Raw genomic sequence first — 24,038 nt, 5'->3', positions numbered from 1 at the left:
AAATGCAGTTTTTAGCTTATAACTCAAAAACCAAAGCATTTAGGGCAAATATAACACAAGTAAAATTGATTATCAGGTCAAGATCTATCTGCCCCGAAATTTTCAGATGAATCGGACAATTTGTTGTTGGGTTGCTGCCCCTGAATTAGTATTTTTAAGGAAATTTTGCTGTTTTTGGTTATTATCTTGAATATTATTATAGATAGAGATAAACTGTAAACAGCAATAATGTTCAGCAAAGTAAGATTTACAAATAAGTCAATATGACTGAAATGGTCAGTTGACCCCTTTAGGAGTAATTGCCCTTTATAGTCAATTTTTAACCATTCTTCTCTGAAACTACTGGGCCAAGTTCATTATAGATAAAGATAATTGTAGGCAGCAAGAATGTTCAGTAAAGTAAGATGTACAAACACATCACCATCACTAAAACACAATTTTGTCATGAATCCATCTGCGTCCTTTGTTTAATATTCACATAGACCAAGGTGAGCGACACAGGCTCTTTAGAGCCTCTAGTTTGTTACATAAATAAGGCCGTTAGTTTTCTCATTTGAATTGTTTTACATTGACATTTCTGGGTCTTTTATAGCTGACTATGCGGTATGGGCTTTGCTCATTGTTGAAGAACTTTGGTTAGGATTGTTTGATATTTTGTTTTGATTAGTTTTCAGATTATTATATATATATTTTTTTAAATAGGAAAACTCCTTTTACAACTTAGCTAATATTGCCCATTAACAAATACATTAATTCTTAGTGTACTAAGATATTACGGTTTATAAATAAATGGACCATAATAGGTCAAATCCAATTTTCACATTTTTCTGTTCTTTGACCTCATTCTTTCTGTAACAGAATTATATGATGTGTCAAATATACAATCCAAATTCAGAGCAGTGGCAGTATCAAGCTTTAATGTAGTGTCCCTGTTCAGGTTTCAAACTCTGCAATTATATCCGGTAGTGCCTAGCAGAGACAATAACAATCAAAACCAAGGAGTAAACAAAGACTCACAAAACCAAAGGACATTTACATCAACAATAAATAATAATTAAGAAACAACATGAACTCCACTAAAAACCGGGAATAAAATCAGGTGCTCCTGAAGGATAAGCTTTTCCTGCACCGTATACGGCACCCGTTGTGTTATTTCTTTGTTCAGTTCGGTAATGATGGAAGGTTATTATGACTGAGGAAGAATATCAGATATGATTTCTGACACACTTTTGTCATAATGGCTTAAATTAGCCTATGATGGCGACCGTAAAATTTCTTGAGTGATGACCTTAATTTTATCTATATTAGAGCATTTTATCTATATTTATAGGTTTGAATAGGTTTTATAAGCTTTGTTTGTGTTATTACATTGATTTGTTTTCATATTTTCATCTTCTTTTTTTTAGAGTCAATTGCAAGACTGGTTCTGTGGAATCAGGAAGTGTTGTTATGGATCACAGTATAACTGTAACAATAAATAGTGTAACAGTCAAGAGAACAGGAAATGTGTTTACCTATAAGGTAAAAAAAGCTTTTTACAATTGTTGAAATTTTTATAAATGGCTACATCTTAATTTTGAACCGGATTTTTGTGACAAAAATGTCGGTTATTGATTTGGGGATGTACAGCGGTCCGGTGGCCGGGCAGTCTGGCAGGTGGCAACCAAATGTTGTCGTGCATTTACTTATGAACTGTTCAACAAAAGCTTTTAAAATTTTAATATGTTGTTACTGAAGACAAAATGAAGGTCAAGTTTAATAATGAAGATTTTGACTTTTACCGTTCAGGAGTTATGGTTCTTGAAAGATTGAAAAATGGTGTTTCCAGTCGTGTCCATGCATTTACGCATGAACTGTTCAACAAAAGCTTCCCAAATCTTAAAATGTTGTTACTGATGACAAAATGAAAGTCAAGTTCAGTAATGACCATTTTGACTTTTACCGTTCAGGAGTTATGGTTCTTGAAAGATTGAAAAATGGTGTTTCCAGTCGAGTCCATGCATTTACGCATGAACTGTTCAACCAAAGCTTCCCAAATTTTAAAATGTTGTTACTGATGACAAAATGAAAGTCAAGTTCAATAATGACCATTTTGACTTTTACCGTACAGGAGTTATGGTTCTTGAAAGATTGAAAAATGGCGTTTCCAGTCGTGTCCTTGCATTTACTCATGAACTGTTCAACCAAAGGTTTTCAAATTTTAATATGTTTTTACTGATGACAAAATGGAGGTCAAGTTTAATAATGTCGATTTTGACTTTTACCGTTTAGGAGTTATGGTTCTTGAAAGATTGAAAAATGGTGTTTCCAGTCGTGTCCATGCATTTACGCATGAACTGTTCAACCAAGCTTAGCTTCCCAAATTTTAAAATGTTGTTACTGATGACAAAATGAAAGTCAAGTTCAATAATGACCATTTTGACTTTTACCGTTCAGGAGTTATGGTTCTTGAAAGATTGAAAAATGGTGTTTCCAGTCGTGTCCATGCATTTACGCATGAACTGTTCAACCAAAGCTTCCCAAATTTTAAAATGTTGTTACTGATGACAAAATTAAAGTCAAGTTCAATAATGACCATTTTGACTTTTACCGTACAGGAGTTATGGTTCTTGAAAGATTGAAAAATGGCGTTTCCAGTCGTGTCCTTGCATTTACTCATGAACTGTTCAACCAAAGGTTTTCAAATTTTAATATGTTTTTACTGATGACAAAATGGAGGTCAAGTTTAATAATGTCGATTTTGACTTTTACCGTACAGGAGTTATGGTTCTTGAAAGATCGAAAAATGATGTTTCCATTCATGTTGTTGCATATACTTATGAACCATTCAACCTAAGATTTTAAATTGTAATATGTTGATACTGAAGACAAAATGGAGGTAAAATTTGATATTGATGATTTTCACTTTCATCATTCATCAGTTATGGTTCTTGTGATATTGCCAGGACACAAATAAATGTTAATAAATCTGGTTTGCTGTCGTTGTGACAGCCTCTAAAATTCAGGTATGCCATTCAAAGAGTTTGTAGGAGACAGATCTAAGGCTATTTTTCATATGTTTACTTAATTTACTTGATTAAGGATGTACTTAGGTGAGGTTTTGGAAATTGGTGTCAAATGTTTGGACTCCTTGGTATTTTTCCATCAATACTGGCTAAAATATTTTGCCCCATAACACCAATTTTTCTTTGTATAAAATACTTCAAAAGCTCATAAAAGGCCATTTTCCAAAATTTAAGCAATTTCTTAATTTTTGTTCTTTGGATTTGAGACCCAAATAAGTTGTCTGAGTCAACCTTTTCCCGCTTTTTAAAAAAACTCAAATATCTCGAAAAAGAGTTCCATGACCTATCAATATTTTTAGCTTATTTTGTTTCTTAACTGGGGCTCTTTCAAAATGTAGTATCAATTTTAATTTCTTGATTTTTTAAATTTCACCTAATTAATATATAAGTACATCCTTAACTTTTATCATGCACCCCTGTAATTAAATCTTTGAATTTGATGAAAAATAGTAGTGTATCTTAACTTTTTGAATGCAAAATGCTTTTCATACAACAGCAAAATTTTGCAGAAGTATATTGGTATCACATCCTTGTCTTTATATGCTTTGTCCAAAGACATTTGACTCCGGACAATAAATTAAGTAGAGGTAAATGGAAATCTATGAAATTTAAACACAAGGTTTATAACCACAAAAGGAAGGTTGGGATTGATTTTGGGGGTTATGGTTCTAACAGTTAAGAATGAGGGGGCAACAAAGGGCTCAAATAAGCATTTTTCTAGTTTCCAGACGGTGAATAACTGGTGGAACAGTGTATCAATGTCTCTGAAATTATGCGACAAAAATTAAGTTTCCATACAAGAAACGGATGGTTGTGATTGCCTTTTTGGGGTTATAGCTCAACCTGTTAAGGAATTAGGGACAACAAAAAGGGGAAAACATGGGTTTCCTGGTTGATGGATATTTACTTAACAGTCATGGCAGTGTAAAGGAGGTAATCCTAACACATTTAAAGTACAATGTTGTGAACGTTTGGATGACCTCGAGCTCCCTTACCCTGCTTTTAAATTATGTTTAAAGAAATGTTGTATTGTCTTGAGGTGACTAGCTGTCAATTTATACAAGTTACTATTGAAGGAATATTGGGAAAGTATTTTTTTGGGTGAAAAAAGGGTGGGGAGGAATGAAGAAAAAAAAATTGGAGGGGGGGGTTGTAAAAAAGAAATTGTTGGGGGACAATCTTTTCTCATCTTGATTTTTTTTTCTTTTTTTTTCGCAACAGCATAGTGTATGGCTTGAAATTAAAATTAAGAGAGTTAAATTATGCAAAAAATTGAATATAGAATCAAAATCATATAACCAATTCAAAATTCTTTGACTACAGTTATTCCAGGGGTGTGGAAATGCTATGCCCGACTCCCCTGACTCGTACATCTGAACAACCGGACAAGTAATTATTTTTGTCTCGGTTGTCTGTGGACAAGTAAAAAAAATATACAAGACGAGACAGTCTGCTTAGATGACATTTACATTTTATAGCAAGTCGCGTAACATTGCATTGGCTTTATCTGTTGACTTGGGATCAACAATTAGGTTTTATCCATTATTCACCAGAAGTATCATTTCTTTAGATTTTGTATGGAGATTCAGATTGATGAATATTTAATAAAACACCGGTCAAGCAAGACAAAAAGAGTTAGGAGTCAAGTAGAAAACTTAAATGCAAATGGAGGAGGACACGATGTATTTTTAAAAAGATACATAAGCGAAAATTTTGGATTACAGAATTTGCCCCTGGCTATCTTGGATGGAAATTTGGAAAATAGGCATCGACCTCAAACTTATGGTGACAGATTATCGCAATTTATTCTGCTCCGAGATAATTTAGTACTAGTACTAGTGTTTGAATTCTGATTCTTGGAAGATTCTTTTAAAATTTTGAGTAACTACTCTTTTGACTGAATAGATTACAGCTTGAACAAAAAAGAAATGAATGTTCACCGACGATTCAGATGAATTTAACTTCATTTTGAAAATGAGTATGACAAACACTACTTCGCGGATCTGCCATGCGCTGAAGAGAAAATCACAAGAAATATACGCGAGATTGGGTTTTCATTCATAAATTTTTTTATGAATGAACATTTTCCGCTCTACTTTTACCTGTTTACTATGTACGTACGTAAACGTGGTAAAAGTCTGAGAGTATCGAAAAAATTTGGAATGACTGCCGGATTAAAATGCGAGAACAAGTTGACATTTTCACCAAGCCGTCGGATAATTGACAAGTGATAATGGTTTGTTATAACAAAACACAGGTGTGGAATATAAAATACTCGATAATCATATGTCTAATGTCTCACGCTAAGGAAGAGTAAAGTTAAATACCGGCTTTGATAAAAAAATGCATTGTTTTTGTCTAAACATCGATTGGAAGGTTTTGATGCCAAAAATCATATGAAACTTGTTAATTCCGTTATTTAAATACATTCCAATGTGGATATAAGGCCAATCACTCGTTCAGCATGCTCAAGTGGATCAAACTGACAGCAGAAAAAAAAATTGACCCAACGTCAATTCTTCTTCAGTCTTCTTCCAATAATTTACATCATACCACCTCTGGTGTATTATCGCAAATTGGTATCATATAGCATCCGTATTAAAAGCAACCGAGTCAGCATCTACTTCTTAAAATATCAAAGCTCAGGGTATGATGACAAGTGCTGTAGAAATTATTAAGGTTCATGATGTGTACCCTTTGGCTAAAATGGCTGCATTTTAACCTCAAAATTTAGATAGATTACAGACAAACATGTGCATCTGGAAAAGTTTAAAGGCATAGCATGACCTATATAAATAGATTTCAATTTCTGTGTCATCCAAACACAGAGGCAATGATTACCGTAATATATCAAATGAATGGCTTACAACAAAAATTCTATGAATCTAGTGTATATAAACTTTTTATTCCTATGGTCATACTGCTGTTGTTATGCTCCCATCGTATTGAGTTTTATCCTGTTCTCTTACTTAAGTTTGCCTGAACCAAATTGTATGAAACTTATATGCAATGCTTATAACCACAATTCACAAGTCAAGTTTGAATTTTAATTGTGTCACTTTTACCGTTCTAACGTTTTATTCTACATGTACTTAACAAATAGAAAAGTTGCTGGAAATTTTAGTTTCTGTTCTCTAACTTCAGTTTGTTTTAACCAAATGTTATGAAACTTATACAGAATTCTCATTAACACAAACACTGATCAAGTTTGAATTTTTGTGGCGATAGTTATACTGTTTAAGAGTTATGCCCCTATACATACATTGTATGTAAAAATTGCTGAATATTTTCGTTTCAATTATCTAACTTTTGTTCGCTCAACCAAATGTTATGAAACTTATACACAATACGTTTAACCATAAAACCAAGATCAAGTTTGAATTTTGGTGGAGTCATTTTTACTGCTCTAGGGTTGTGCCTTGTTACAAATGGAACCAGATGCTCCGCAGGGCACAGCTTTATACAACCGCAGAGGTCGAACCCTGAACAGTTGGTACAAGTATGGACACAACATTCAAGCTTGATACAGCTCTGAATTTGGATTGCGATCAATTTTCTTTACATAACATATAGGTTTCTGACACAAAACAAATGTCAAGATCTTACAAACCTATTGTGCAATACTGTGTAATTAGAATGAATACACAATGCTTATTTCCCCATAATTCAGATCAAGTCAAAATTTTGGTAGTTTTGAAGTTGACATAGATTGCCCATGATTGGTTTAATAAAATAATGTCTAATGTCTAATGTCAAATGCCATAGCATGGGTACTTAAAGAAATTAACAAAGCTTTCTGCATGTATATATTTCATTATTTTAGATCTACAGTTCAAGATTGCAATAGAATATATCAAAACTTTTTATGATAAACATAAAAAAGTGATTTTTGATAATTACTGACGAGACAATGGTTTCGTTTAAAACATTAAAGCTGGGATGAAATACATATTTGAAATAATACACGTCTATAACCTTTTTGGAATAATACACAACTGCAGTTGCAAACTTTCCAGAGGTGCTATCCAGCACTTTGATTATACAGAAACTGCTGCAAAATTATCCTCTGCATGATATCTCATTGGTTGGTTTGCTGTTAGGTTTCTGTCCCATTGATGTTAACCCATTTCCTAGACTATACTTTTTTAAATTTTTACACAATATAAACAATTGGATTTCATTTGTTTGTGATGCAAAAAAAGTGTGAAGAATCATATATTAGCTAACAATGAAATACTTCAATATTTATTAGGACCATCAGGTCATGTAACTTTTTTTCAGGACAAGTAAAATTTACAGTTGTACTTGCCCAGGTACAAGTGCTCAAAACAAATATTTCCACACCCTGATTTAGTCCGTGTCAGACTATTATTTGTCAAATATTTAATTACAATCTAAATTCAGACCTGTATCAAGCGTGAATATTGTGTCCATTTTTGCCCCAACTGTTCAGGGTTGGACCTCTGTAGTCATATCCAGCTGCGTTCAGCGAAGCATTTTACTAAAGCTTAAAAGGATAATATTTCTTAGAAAGCTGGATTGAGATTGTATAAAGAAACAATTCTTTCGTAATATGTTGGATTTTAAATTTTTTATCAGTAGGCATTATTTTTGTAAAATAACTAATTTTATTGTATAGCAGTATAATATTTCCCACAGAACGTAACCAAAAGTTAGCATGCAATAAATTCTAATATAGCACTAGTGCAATAAATCTTCAAAATTCATGACTTCATCAACGTTCAAATCTTAGTTTAAACCAATTTTTACTTTCAAATATTATATTGCTATACAATAAAAGGGTTATTGTATGAATATTGGGGAATATTGTCCCTCGTAGAACATATATTGCACTCGCAAGCTCGTGCAATATAAAATTCTACTCGGGACAATATTCATCAATATTCATGCAATAACCCTATATTATACTGAGCAATAGTGAGGTGTAAAATATTTACAAATATATAAATTGCCTAACCATGTTAGAATAAGCACAGATATAGCATGACAATGAATAGAGAATTATTTTGATTTTAATGGTAAAATTCAGAACTATCAAAAGAGAGCACATTCCAAAGACAATCAATTTTGATCTGATGATGCAAAAAAAGTTTATATATACAAATTTACTTAATAATAAGATTTTATTGAACAAGATTACCAAATTCTGCAGAAAAGTCAAAGCCTTCAATATTAAAATACAAGGAAAATACATGCACACTTAATTGTGACTTTTACTGTGGGTACCCCTTGGAATGTTTTAATTTTAATAAGAAAATGGTTTTCGTTAACAAAGTGAAAGACGAGCACCATGCATATGCATATGCCAAATACAGATTAAGGTATAGTCATATCATATATAAATTAAACCTGAATGTAATTTAAACATGTTGAAAATTCAGTAATTGAAAAAAATGCAAAAGATATAGATTGATAAATCAATTGTTTAAATCTTTTCTTTTTCCTTCACAGAAACCCCTGCAGCTGTCAGATTTTAATCCAAAAAGAAGTATACGAGCTGGTGGTAAAAAGATAACAATAACTGGACAGAACATTGGGTTTCCAAGTAGTGTGTACAACATTTCCTTCTGCAGTAATAGTAAACAAATATGCATTCCATGCAGGTAATTTTATTTATTTTTGACTGATAGATAAAAGGTCAAACTTAAACGACTAATGTAAACATTTTTGATATGATTATAAATATTTTACAATATAAGATATGAGAGTTTTTAATTCAGTATTTTATTTTATAAAATATCATGTTAAAAAAAAATTGCAATATCAGGTATACAAATAATTGAAATACCGATTTGTTGGATATAGAATAGTTTTTTTGTCACCCTGTTCAATGCATTGCCAGTGACATAGAAATACAAGGCAAATCTCTGCCTATGTGTCTGTCCATCAGTCCCTCTGTCCGCCCATCCCTTTGTCTGTCTTTCTGGTCTTTTTAAAAGCACTCTCACTTGTACAAATATTTACCAGATATTTATGAAACTTATATCAGTAATGTTTGAACAAGTTGGAAAATCAGGCCAAATGAATCATTTTTAAGAGTTAGGGAATCATTAATTATATGGCAAATTGCATTTTTAGCACTTTTATTTGTTCAATTCTTGCTGGATTTTTATGAGTCTTATATCATAGGTTTATATTAGCATTGTCTTGGACAAGTTTAGAAATCATTTCTGATCAGTTATTTTTATAAGAATTATGCCCTATGAATTATTAATTGTATGGAAAATTGCCATTTAAGCACCCTTATATGTACATTTTTTGACAGATTTTTATCAATGGAAGGCACTAAGCTACAGAACCATAGCTCTTAGGTCCTTATGGTATTTATATTTTACTATTTATAGGAATCATTTGGAATTCTGGAAAGTTAATAAGTACTGTAAGTATGATGAAAAGTAACCCCATGGAATAGGGCTAAGCCATGCCTGCATGGCTACGATTTATTCTACTTTAACTGATATTACGGTATGAACTAACTATGTATAACCCCCAGTGTATGACAATAATGACTATTAAACTATTTAGTTGGATTAGTTTTCATCATACAATTTTTGTCAATTTTCCAGAATTTAAAATTAGTCTATATTCAAATAATTCCTTGTTATTAGTTTTCTTTTTTGTACGTACAGTATGAGAAGTTTCTATTCTGCTTATTTTCTACTTTAAGGTATATAGACATGATAGAAGACAGGAGAACGAAAGACACCAAAATAAGGTGTAAAATTGGCAAATTTGTTCATGATGGCTCAGAACTTAAAAATTTGTATGTTACTATAGATGATAACACAGAACTAAACTTAACTGCAGAAATCTTCCAGTTTGTTCAAAATCCAACAATAATGCCTATTCAACCAGAAAGTGGAAAAGTCTTTAAAAGGTAAATATAATTTAGATTGACTACCTTATATTACATTCTCAAAAAGAAGACATTTTAAAGTAGTTTCACAAAAAGATTTTTTAACAGTTATACATTTGTGAAGTTGGTTTGATTTTCTTGGTAATGCATAATGTTTATATGAGATGCCTTACGATCTGTAGTTTCTGTCTGGCATATTTCTGTTGTCATTCACCTCATTTTCATGGTTTGATGACTGCTTGAAAATTGGTACGGTTATTAAGGATATCAATATGGTTTTCCTGGACTTCGGAGGCGGATTTTGTAGGTGGGGGTGGGGGCAGTGGGCTAGTCCCCCTTTTTAGCTCACCTGATCTTTTCCCATCACTTTGGGTCTGTAGTCTGTCATCGTCTGTCATCGTCTGTCGTCGTCCGTCAGCGTTAACTTTTACAAAAATCTTCTCCTCGAAAACTACTGGGCCAAATTAAACCAAACTTGGCCACAATCACCTTTGGGGTATCTAGTTTAAAAAAATGTGTCTGGTGAACTGGCTTTCCAATCAAGATGGCCGCCACGGCTAAAAATAGAACATAGGGTAAAATGCAGTTTTTTGCTTATAACTCAAAAACCAAAGCATTTACAGCAATTGTGACAGTGGTTAAACCGTTTGTCAGGTCAAGATCTATCTGCCCTGTGTTTTCAGATGGATCAGACAATCGGTTGTTGGGTTGCTGCCACTGAATTGGTAATTTTTAAGGAAATTTTGTCTTTTTTTGTCATTATCTTGAATATTATTATAGATAGAGATAAACAGTAAAGAGCAATAATGTACAGCAAAGTAAGACCTAAGAATAAGTCAAACATGACCAAAATGGTCAATTGACCCCCTAATGAGTTATTGTCCTTTATATGTTTATAGTCAATTTTTAACAATTTTCATAAAATTTGTAAACTTTTACTAACATTTTCCACTGAAACTACTGGGCAAAGTTCATATAGATAGAGATAATTGTAAGCAGCAAGAATTTTCAGTAAAGTAAGATGTACAAACACATCACCATCACCAAAACACAATTTGGTCATGAATCCATCTGCTACCTCTGATTAATATTCACATAGACCAAGGTGAGTGACACAGGTTCTTTAGAGCCTCTAGTTTTCAGAAAAAAGTTAGTTGATCATATTTGGAATCACTGAAGCATAACTTGAGCGAGCTTCCTCTTAGGAAGTCAATGGGCTCCCACCTGTGAAAATTTCTGGAACTGCCACTTGACTTACTTTTTCGTGATCAAATGATTAAGGTATAGTTTTTGTGAACAGGATTGCATACATGTGAACCTCCCGAAGGGAGTACAATAATCCCGTTTCAGGGGTCTCCTCCCGTCCTCCCGTTTAGGAAAAAAAACTCTTGTGTATGAAATATTTCATGAATGAAAATTTTGGGCCGCCATATTTGATTAATTTCTTACTACCATATGGGTGTAATTTATACCTGTGTTAAATTTTACCTGTAAATCATAGAAGATGTATAATCATATGGTCCAAGGACACAGTTATCGTCCTTTGGTGTTCGTTGTCTACGAATATAGTCCCTAGTGTAAACAGTGTATAACTTGCATGTTTTATTTAATACACTTTCCCAATTTATTTCTTTATATTAAATGCATGAAATATTAAGTAGGGGGATGTAATTACATGTCAAAAAAATTTGGGTGCTAAAACTTTATGTTAAGTAGTGAATTGGTCCAGTTCTAAAAGGTCAAATTTTATCACGTCTGAAGCTGTCAAACTGAATTTTACACCCCCTTAACACAGAATTGTCAATATTTTGAGTTAGAGCTGGGAGAAGTTTCTATAATTTTGATATTATTTGTCTCACTGGTAGTACACTACACTGTAAAAATATTATTGAGAAAGAGCAGGTGCGATTTTTTTAATTTGAATTTATTGTCTAAAAGAAATGCACTACGAAATAACTGTGTTCTTGGGCCTAAGAGATGGATTCCTGAAATCTAGATTCTGTACTTTGGGAACTTTCCTGAATGATTTGCTGGTTTCAATTTGACAAACTCAATAAAAGTAAAGGATTTACATCTTTGGTTTACAGAAATTCTGTTAAAAAGTGCCATTTTGGCATTCTACGGCTATAATAAGCATTTTAAAGCAGTTTACATTTTATGCCTAAGAGGCATGCAGACTTTCTATCTGACAGCTTTTTTGATCCTGATATTTGTGTTTCTATGCTTAAATCAAATTAAATTAACCATTTGTGAACTCTGAATAAAGAGAAAAGTAGATTATCACAGAAAAAAGTGCAGCATATTTTGTATTCATGGCCCTGGTTAAACGGCCTAATTGATGTATGTAAAATGTGAAGTGCTTTGTACATCAAATCTGTAGTCCATCATAAATATTTCACTAAATCTGTAAAAAAAGTATTTAACTATATTCAGTACACCTTACTCCTTTAAAGGCTACCATATGTTTTTTTCCTGTATGATAGTAAGTGGTCAAAATTTATGCCTATTGAGACTAAAACTAAATGCAAGTTTTCCATCGAAAAGTGAAAAAACAGGCCGTCAGACCATATTGTCTTTCAAAAAATTTAAATGCAAGAGTCCTTTTGCATTTAGACTTCTTGTATCATAACATCTCAGCATAGAAATGAGCAAAAAGTAACACATTTTCACTTTTGATAGCTTCTGTGTGCATTTTTATATGTCAATATGGACTACCGCCTAAATTGACTCTAAATAATTCTCAGTACTACATGCTCCAAGACCATTTTATACTCATGTGGTATACTTTTTGTAACTTTTCTATACATTTAAAGTACATTTAATATATATGAAAGAATAATTTAAGCTTCAAAAACTTCAAAAACTTCAAATTGGCTGAGAAAAATGCATATTTATATAAGGCTTCCCTGAATTGGAAAATCTCTATTTTCAGGCATAGGCGCATATAAATTTGACTTTGGAATAAATACAATACATCTGATAAATAAAATGAGTATGCAGATGCTTTAAATACTTAATATCTAATATTCAAGAGCATTTTAAAAGCAAATTTTTGCAAAATTTCAAGTTTTTAGGCCAAAATCTTGACAATTGAAGATATTTAATTTATACGTCAAAAATAAACATCCAAATGTCAATACTAAAATGACCATAGTTTCTGTTATATATGACATATGGCCATGAAACTTGGCAAACTATCTCATTATTGCCTAAGCTTAGGTTATGCAAAGTTTAATAAAGATTGGTCAAGTCTTTCTGTCCTATTAGGTCCAAGGACACAGTTATCGTCCATTGGTTTTCGTTGTCTACGAATATAGTCCCTAGTGTAAACAGTGTATAACTTGCATGTTTTATTTAATACACTTTCCCAATTTATTTCTTTATATTAATGCATGAAATATTAAGTAGGGGGATGTAATTACATGTCAAAAAAATTTGGGTGCTAAAACTTTGTTAAGTAGTGAATTGTTCCAGTTCTAAAAGGTCAAATTTTATCACGTCGGAAGCTGTCAAACTGAATTTTACACCCCCTTAACACAGAATTGTCAATATTTTGAGTTAGAGCTGGAAAGAAGTTTCTATAATTTTGATATTATTTGTCTCACTGGTAGTACACTACACTGTAAAAATATTATTGAGAAAGAGCAGGTGCGATTTTTTTTAATTTGAATTTATTGTCTAAAAGAAATGCACTACGAAATAACTGTGTTCTCGGGCCATATATATGGCTTCACTTGACAGCTTGGGTGTCAAACATACTGGTAATCAATGATGTTTAACTCTGGCTAACTGCCATTATGTAATACAAACTTTGCTGTTTTTTATTTGGTCGGGTTGTTGTCACTTTGACACATTCCCCATTTCCATTCTCAATTTTATTTGTGTATTAAAAAAAAATTGTTACTTCCCTTTGTATTATCCTGTTTTAAGTTATTTTGCTCTTCAAAGTGTAAATTGTAAAAAGACTATAAATGAGTAATAATTTAATCAATTTATCATAAAAGGATGGTAATTAAATGAATTTAAATATTTTGGGACAAATAAAAAAATATAATTTTATAAATTTATTTTAGCTATCTAAACTTCTTTTCAAGGATTAAATTGAAGTTTATATTGCAAGTCTCTCTACAAATCTTTGAAAGGAGAATACAACAAGCACAAATTATTTTAGACTGAATAAAAGTCCTTGTTAGGTTTATTCCTAGTAGAACCTTTGAGTTTGAGAATTAGAATTGTTTATGTCAGTATATTAGAATTAATCCATTAAGTTTACAAAACATAGCAAAACATTTCACACTGTCTGAGTCTTGTAAGTTTTCTAGAAATATGGCTTTCATAATGCTTAAAAACCATGCAATACTATTGTTAGTGTTTGTTATTTTTCTTATTAATTAATTTATCATGTTGCAAATATACATGTATAGCAAATTTCTTTCGTATTTGTCTATACAGTTACCAATGATAAGGAGATGAAGACATGAATACAAATCTATACAGATAAGATAAATAAATATAATGATTTATTTGCAAGCAGTGAATACTCAATTATCAAAAACAAAACCTAACAAGAAACAGATTCTTCTTAATATTTTATTTTCATTCAAATAGAAAGGCAATAAGGGTACTATAAACATATTACAATTTAATGGAAATTTGAAGAAAAACACCATTTCTACATCATACTGTTACATTTACGACAAAATTTATGTCAATAAAAAACCTCCTGATCTGAGTCCTTATCTCCTGACCAAAATTTCCAAATCTCCTGATCTAAGTTTCACAGTCCATCACATGTATGTATATTTGTTCTTCTTAGAAAAGTACTGTTAACATGTTTAACTGGCAGGTGTCATCTGACCTTGACCTCATTTTCATGGTTCAGTGGTTATACATGTAGTTAAGTTTTTGTGTTTTGGTCTGTTTTTCTCATACTATATGCAATAGGTCTACTATATTTGGTGTATGGAATGGTTGTAAGGTGTACATGTCTAGCTGAACGGTGTCATATTACCTTGACCTCATTTTCATGGTTCAGTGGTCAAAGTTAAGTTTTTTTGAGTTTTGACCTCATTTTCATGGTTCATTGGTCTTTGTTTAGCTATCTTGATTAATGTTAAGTTTATGTGACAGTTGTAATAAAGCTTTATACTTAGTACTATCAACATAATATCAATGATTAGTAAAGAAGGCGAGACATTTCAGTGTGTGCACTCTTGTTACTCAAAGTCTTTAAGATTTTATCCTTTAAACAGGGACAGAGGTTATACACAAAGCAAATCAAGATGCACTCAGCAGGTTGAAAGATGCTAAATTTTTTTTTTTTTTTTTTTTAAATGATCACCCTTGCACACAAACAAATTGTGTGGCAAAGCATTTTGTTTGCTTTCCTTGATTCTGAATCATGTAGACGCTAAAGCATCAGAAAGGTATCACCAAAACCCTACGCTCATTGACTACAGCATCAGAAAGATATCACCAATAACCAACATAGCAACAAAAAAAATAGTGGACAAGAATGGCCAATAAAATTTTTCAGGTCGCGGTGAGGGGAAACAAACAATATTTTATTTTTGGCCTCAGGAGTTATGGGCTCATGTTTATATTGTGCAGCAATTGTAGAATTGTTCAACAAATCCTTCTCAAATTTGAGGATATAGTTTCTGATGACAAAATGAGTGTAAGTTTATAATATTCATATCCCTTGGTTGCTTTAACAATAAATGTAATTAAAACTTGGTTTCATTTTGAAACTCTCTTTAGATCAGTCTTAATGTTTATGAATAAAAACAATAGTTCTTTTATATTTTTAGTGGAGGCTCAAAGATTACAATACAAGGAAGTGGCTTTGAGGATGTCGGCGAAGTTAGAATGGATAATGTAGTAAGATAAATATATAAATTAATTTTAAAGTTCTAGGTAATGCTTTCATTTTTTGAAGACATGTATTAAAAAAAACAACGCTGTGTTATGCTGGAGACAAAGAAATTGTAAAATGTATTGATGTACATATATGTTAAACTGGAGGATGGGATTAGATGAAAATGCCAATTTAGTGCTTGCCAAGATAACTTTTTCAGTTAATTGCTTTAGAAATTTTTATTGTTTAACTTCTTCAGGCAAAGTTACTCATATATGGTTTGACTATTCTTTTAGGTCTATTTGTCATATAACTCATTATATCATAAGTATTTATCAGTTCTTTGATTTCCAATTTTTGGTTTTGAGTGTTCCTGTTTGAGACCTTGTTAATCCAGAATAGAGTTTCAAACACCAAATATGACTTAGTTCAAAAATGCATATATTTTTTATGAAATGAAAACTAAAGGAATTGATAACACTTTCAGTTGTGAAATATAAAACTTCCTATAACATATCTAAAAATAGACAAATCAATCAAAACTGACCTTGAAATGTTGTTTGCGCAAATAATTTTGCGGAACGAAACCTGTTTTTAAAACCCATTACACAACAAGTTAATTTCCCGTATTTGTCATCATTCTGTAAGATGCATCGTCTCATACAAGAAGGGAAAATGAACTTGTCCAACTGTGGAAGATGTCAAGTAAAAGTACTAAATTATATAAACGAATCACTTGGAGTTTTCTTCAGAAGTGTGTCATTGATAATAAAAACAATTCGTCCATATGGATATAAAAAACAGGAATGCATGACAACTGATGCATGATGAACCTCGTTTTTCCAGTGGACAAATCTATTATGTCTTTGAATTAGGGCTACGTTTGTAAAATGACAATTTAATTTTGTCTTTGTCCGTGGACACAAACCCCCTTTTTCACAGAAAACTATTAGACAATGTCATGCAATGTTTATGACAGCTGAGCAATAATATTTCATCAAACTAATATTTAAGAAATTATGATAAAACAGCATACCAAACATATTGTTAGAAAGGTTAAATATATATTTTTTTGGCATATATTTTTCTGTCTTGAAAGATATATTTTTTAAATTTTTTTTCTACTGACCAACCTGACTTTTACATGGGAAAAATCGGTAAACCAAGAAATTAAAAAACCCTGGCCTAATATTGTCGAGCCTGCGACTTTGTCGTAGAAAGTTCCACATAGTTATGGTGATCCATTGGCAGCAACTATAGCACCAGTGTAAGTTAACTTCTTAAAAGCTTTATATTAAAAGAAGTTGGAAGACTTGGATGGTTCATACTTTGTTTATAGATGATTCATGTTATGAAGTTTCCATCAGTAACATATTCAATGTCCTTGACCTCATTTCATGGTTCAGTGACTACTTGAAAAAAAGTTAAGATTTTTTTGTAATGTTAAATTCTCTCTATTATAATTATATTTACAGTGAAACCTGTCCAAACCGAACACCCATGTGACTTTGCGCTTTGTAAGGTTTTCACAGGTGTTCCGATTATAGAGGTAAACAGAAGTTGACACCAAAATAATTTTGGCACCTACTGACAAGGGATTATAGGTGACACAACAGACGGCAATTTATTTTTGTGTTGATTAAGATGTAAATGTTAAAAATTTAAGTAAATGATAAACGTATTGCTTATTTTTTGTTAATAAATCAAACGCCACCCTGTCAATCATGCTCGTCATTGTGAGATGTCCGACAGAGTGATTTTGCTTTTGATCATTATTTTCTCATCTATAATTCACTGACTAATTCAGGTTCACAGTCGCTGTCAAATGACGATTCCGTAGTTGAATCTGGAACATCATTGTCACACGAGTTCTCGGACTAAACTGGTCACCCACTGATTGATACTTCGGCACACCATAAGAGTGAAACAACAGCAGGGGTCCAGTTTATGCTCGGACTTTATCGTTGCTGAATAGCTAACGGAAGTTTTGGGAGCATCCGAATCAAATATATAGGGAATCTGACAATTGGTAGCCAATGACCTTGTTGTGTTACACAACTTCTTAATCTAGTGAAAAGCTTTAAAACAATTATCTAATTAAACAGTTAAGCTACAAAATTGCAGTTACGATTTTGTTGTCGTAATTATTAGAGTAACGTGCATTTAATTGATCTGAAAGTTTCTTCCTTTTCATTATAAGCCATGGGGTAGCTGACCAGTTTAACGTTTCTTTACAAAAAAAATCATTTTAGACATGGACACAAACATGCTAATTAGTTTTATAAAAACTCACCAGTTAATTAACCTCAAAAACCCTCGGGAATACTCTGTCTTCCTGTGTTTGTTTAATTAATTAATTATAAATCATGCAAATAATTAAAAATGCTTTTTTGTTTTGATTGCTATTGATCGATTTTGACAGGTAATTTTTAAAGACAAGTTTACTAGGGTTGACAATTTTGGATATTCATCGATTCTAAGGGGCCACAATTGATTTATTATACCGAACTAACAGTGGAAAGGCCTTTCGAACACTTTCTATATGTTTTACATAACAAAGTCAAAGACCAGTTGACGTCAGATGAAAATACATTTGTGTTCTAGAATTTCTAGATTGTACAACAAAAGTAGAATCTTTTTGTAAAATATTGATGGCCCTGAAAAGGACCGTTACTCTATAAGAGCTATCATCAGCTGCTGTCACTCTATTCATGTCTAATGCCTCATCTCCTCGTCTCTTTTTATTCTTCGTCTCTCGGTGAGCTTCAACTGTAACATGAACGCTGCCATTTTGTTTATTTACGTCTGTGACGTCATAATCATGGGAGAGAACTCAAGTACAAATCAACAATCTCAAAAGGTTATTCGCCGGTGAATAATAGGGTTATTCACCGCTGGTGGAAATTTTTAGGGTTATTCGTCCTTCCTTGCAATTGAATGAAAAACAACTGAATTATTCCATGTCACGTGACAACGTTTCACCCAATAGAATTGTTTAAAGTATATGTAAGGTATAATAATACAAGACCAAGGATTTGTGTATTCACTATACAAATCCTTGATTACAACAATCCATGTTTGTTTTTTTTAAATTTTTTATCATTACATTTTTTCTTCTCCCTCTTTCACCTTTTTCATATTCATATATTTATTACAGAGCATGCCAGTATTTATATTTATGTATTGTTCAATAAGTGTATTATTTTTGTAAAGGAGACAGATTTGTAAAAGCAAATTGCTTGTTTCTGAATCCTGAATATTATTTCCTTGGTATAATATCGTATAATGATGAATGATCTGAATAAATATTGTTTAAACTAATGTTGTCTTATAAATACGTCTTACACCAACACGATTAAATATTTGATACAACAAAGGTAATACAAATACGGATATTTCTTAGAAATGACGGTTATACTATGAAAGGTACGGTCATCCTTTATAAATTACGGTCATCATTTTACCAATCACGGTCATCCTTATTATATGTTACGGTCATCTTGAAAATATTTTAAAGATGATTTACGGTCATCTTAGCGAATTTTTCAAATCCAATTTCTCGTTTTCTACACGTTCCTCGGTAGAGATTTGTTACTTCTGTGTGAATCTTTTATAAATTTACATCGTACCAATGTATGATTTGTAAAGAAAATGAAGTAGAAACACCTTAACAGGCGGTACAAATACTGACCTAATTTTTCGTCCGACATCTTGGGATGACCGTGAATGCAGTTACGGTCATCAGCTTTACCCCAGTGAATATGGTTCGAAAACAGTAGATAATAACTGATTGTAATTGCATCAAATACAACGATGCTTCCTCTCAATTCATCAACAATACTCTAACCCCCCTCTAGGGCACTATTCCTACTAAGCTAAAAATAGATGTTATGTAATTTCCTAAGAATAGACTAGATACCTGCGTGCTGAAATCATTGATAACAGATACATTGTATTGTGTATAAACTATAATTTAATAAATCAAATTTCCTTAACGGAAAGCTGAATACTAAAACTTATGATAAAAGGGATGATTTTTCATTTCCTATTGTAAATTATCTGTTTTTAGATGGTGACGTTTCCTTGTCACCAGCTTACGGTGTTTATATATCTCAACTTGTACAATTCGCTCGTGTATGTAACAATGTTTTAGATTTTAACGAGAGAAATTTATGTATTACTGAAAAATTATTACATCAGGGTTTTCGATATCACAAACTAGTCAAAACATTTACTAAATTTTATCATCGGTAAAAAGACATCATTCGTAAATATAGCTCAACATGCAGACTTCTTATACGTTCAGGTATTTCACATCCAATTTTTTATGGAAATATTCTTTATAAAGCACAAAGGTGTCAGTATTCACCTCATAAACTTACAAAACCTTTGAATAGACTTATTAAGAAGGGATATAATTACGATACTGTTGTCAAGTCATTAAAGATTGCATATTTTGGCGTTAATATTGAGTCACTGATAAGGTCTTTGCGTCGGAACTAAACATATTTATTCTAAAAACAGTTGTTGGCATGACACGGGTTATGTTCTTCTCATATATGTTATGATGGTATGATACTAAACCCGTAACGGGAAGGATTGTACCTGATGTTCATATGATGAAATCATAATCTTTCAGTCAGTTTAATTGAAGTCTCGAGCTGGCATGTCAGTGAACTGCTAGTAGTCTGTTGTTATTTATGTATTATTGTCATTTTGTTTATTTTCTTTGGTTACATCTTCTGACATCAGACTCGGACTCCTCTTGAAATGAATTTTAATGTGCGTATTGTTATGCTTTTACTTTTCTACATTGGTTAGAGGTATAGGGGGAGGGTTGAGATCTCACAAACATGTTTAACCCCGCCGCATTTTTGCGCCTGTCCCAAGTCAGGAGCCTCTGGCCTTTGTTAGTCTTGTATTATTTTAATTTTAGTTTCTTGTGTACAATTTGGAAATAAGAATGGCGTTCATTATCACTGAACTAGTATATATTTGTTTAGGGGCCAGCTGAAGGACGCCTCCGGGTGCGGGAATTTCTCGCTACATTGAAGACCTGTTGGTGACCTTCTGCTGTTGTTTTTTTATTTGGTCGGGTTGTTGTCTCTTTGACACATTCCCCATTTCCATTCTCAATTTTAATAAAGCTTTATATTTAGGACTATCAACATAATATCAATGATTAATAAAGAAGACGAGACATTTCAGTGTGTGCTCTCTTGTTGTCATTTTTGAAGGGTTTTGACATGCATTGAAAGTTATGATAGATAAAAGACACTTTTAAATCTGCACGGCAATTTCTACTTTCAAGTCACATTTTTTACTTATCTAGGTAGTAAAATAAGGCTGTCACTTTTTATAGGAATAAGGAGTGACTGCCAAGCCTCTTCAATAAGATAATTTTTAACCCTTTTGTGGTTTGATCAAAAACCCAATATAACATCAACAAAACAGATTTTTGCTATGAGTTCTATTCTCTTCTATTAATGTTGGAAGCTGATATACATAGATAATGGTGAGCAAGACAAACTCTTTAGAGCCTTTTGTATGGGTCAGGGGGCTTTTATAAGCTGGAAGTTGTACAAAATTGTATGAGCTTAAATAGATTATGCACAAAAAACCCAATTCTGTGTGATAGAAAGAAAATAAATGATAAAATTGTAAGAGAAAACATCAAAAGATTTTTATATAAGTTCTTATAATGTTCACTATGAAAATAAAAATTGAAATTAATGTCACCATGACTTTTTCCAGCATTAAAACAAATAGGTAAATTCGTAAAAGATTCTTTCATAAAATTGAAATTATCTGAGAAATCTGCTCTTGTATGGCAATTTAAAAAAAAAATCCATTAAAAACAAAAAATATTGGGTATTGTCTGTATTGATAGACATAAAAAAAAAAGAGAAACATAAAGAAACACAGAAATTTCTTTATTTAGATGAAATTTTCGCATATTACATAACGATCTAGATTTATAAAAAAGAAGATGTAGTCTGATTACCAATGAGACGAGTCTTCACAAAAGATCAAAAGTCACAGAAATTAAAAACTATAGATAATTGACAGCCTAACTGTATAGTAAGCTTAATATCTAAAGAAACTGACAGTATTGTTTGTAAAACTCCTCCTTTTGTAAAGTCTGATTTTAACAGGAGGAAAAGAGCAACTGGTCAAAATGTATAGATAATTGACAGCCTAACTGTATAGTAAGCTTTAAAAAAGCCTGGAATCGACAAATGTAGATTGATTGTTTGATGCCATTTTACATCAAAGATGGCAGAAAACATCTGATCTACCTTAAGACTGGTTTTTAACACATATGCTTAAATAATATGTCTAATTAATAAATCATATTTTTACAGGATGATCCTTGTTCTAAAGAAACTGACAGTATTGTTTGTAAAACTCCTCCTTTTGTAAAGTCTGATTTTGACAGGAGGAAAAGAGCAACTGGTCAAAATGTTGTTATTCGATTGGATGATTACAGTCATATTTCAACGATCTACTTTGTTGAAGATCCTACATTTTCCCCTTGGTCAAATGTAATAGAGTATGAAGAAGGTGAACAGGGTGCACCTATTGTGATTGAGGTATGCATTTAAATTTTAGAATTAAAACATTTTATATTCAGTAAAATATGTGTTAAATTACAATACATTGTTATGAAGTTTCCATGGGAGATAATCAACTCTTTTTTCAAAAAGTCTTTATTCAAATGAATTATGTTTTAGGTTATCTCCCATCGTAACTTATAAACCAAGTATTGTAATTTCACATATATTTTACTGAATATATGATGTTTTAATTCAAATCATGACTGATTCTTATGAATATACAAGATTTCAAAAATTGTATGAAAGCTTAGTTTTTTTAACATTTTTATAGCAATTCAAATTTACTACCTATCACTTTTAGCATGAAAATTAAAGGGCTCACCAGGAGAACATATTGAGATTGAAGTGCTTTTGCTCTTCATACAAAATGTACTCTGGTCACACCCCAAAAAATTTACATTAAAAGCATTGAATTCCTAATAAATTTGGTTTTTAATTTTTAGGGAACACATTTATTGGATGGAGCCAAACAAGAGGATTATGTTGTAAATATTGGACTTGATGGGAAATGTTTTATAGAAAAAATGACTGACTGGAACATAACATGCTTTCCACCAAAAAATAAACCACGTACAAATCACAGTGATGAAAATATAGCATTTGTTATAGTGAGTGGATTGATTATATTTTTGATCAATTTTTTTTTTCAATATCCTTAGAAATATTTTTTCCTAGATCATTAGACTATTTCTTCCACCAAAATGACAAAATTAACATTCCAGAGTTCTAAAAAATAACCTGTCATTCTTTTAACCACCAACAAATAGACAGATCAAAACGATTTTGAGTGCAGTGGTATCTCCAATGCCAATTTAAAGTCAGTGGTACATACCTTTTGTAGCCTAGATTAAGTCCTTGCCAAATATCTGCCCCACTTCCTGCAGGGATATTTAATCTACTCTTTTTGCAGCTTTCCAGGTTCAGGAAATGTTTGAGCTGGCTGTTGTAATAAACTATAAGTTACCATAGTCATGATAGTACAGCTCACTGAGTGAGTTACTACAATGATGTATATGAAATTACCAAGGCAGCTTTCCACAATAGATAAGATTCAAATTTTGATTTTATGAATCAACTGACACAGTTGACCTTGGGGGGAAGCATTGTAGGACATTGTGAAGTGGTGATGAATTTACTTTATGATGTCCAGGAAAAAGCATTTATTTCAGAAAGATCATGTACTGTACAGCAAATGGCTGTAAAACCTTTAAAGCAGGTTTATTTAACAAAAAAAATTGATACTATTGGAAGAAAGGTTACTCTTAAAAAAAAATAGTGCATTTTGTTACCTGTCAATTATGACAAATTTGAATATCTGATGACCATTATGTTTTCCCACTTATTTTACATGTTAAATGCAGTAAGTGGACATTAATAAATTAAATATAATGTTTTGAACTTTGACTTTTTTATCCAATTTGTAGCCTTTTTTGTCCTAATGACAGATCCTAGTAATAAAGAGGATTTGTAGAACTAAGCATGCTGCAATTAAAAAACTGTTTGAAAATTAATGGAGACCTGAGTTTTATCCAAACATCCAAATGAATACATCTATACTTCTAAAATAAAGAGGTCCAATTTGTTAGCCAGCATGAAGTTAGAAAGACAAATCAAAGAATTCA

The 24,038-nt window shown here is 31.9% G+C and overlaps 1 protein-coding gene across 1 annotated transcript in view; it reads left to right on the top strand.

The window, feature by feature from the left end:
- The window catches only part of LOC139514520 (plexin-A4-like), a 192,242-nt gene that overhangs the window by 142,328 nt on the left and 25,876 nt on the right, over window positions 1-24,038 (top strand). The window contains exons 13-18 of the mRNA XM_071303881.1: window positions 1,407-1,521; window positions 8,538-8,689; window positions 9,754-9,963; window positions 15,753-15,822; window positions 22,165-22,392; window positions 22,860-23,024. Of these exons, the coding sequence (XP_071159982.1) occupies window positions 1,407-1,521; window positions 8,538-8,689; window positions 9,754-9,963; window positions 15,753-15,822; window positions 22,165-22,392; window positions 22,860-23,024 (940 nt within the window). The remainder of the gene's footprint in view (window positions 1-1,406; window positions 1,522-8,537; window positions 8,690-9,753; window positions 9,964-15,752; window positions 15,823-22,164; window positions 22,393-22,859; window positions 23,025-24,038) is intronic.

The sequence above is a fragment of the Mytilus edulis genome, chromosome 1, assembly GCF_963676685.1.
Source record: "Mytilus edulis chromosome 1, xbMytEdul2.2, whole genome shotgun sequence".
NCBI lineage: Eukaryota > Metazoa > Mollusca > Bivalvia > Mytilida > Mytilidae > Mytilus > Mytilus edulis.
The sequence above is the reverse complement of the archived record's forward strand: the minus strand, read 5'-3'. Positions and strand labels throughout refer to the sequence as shown.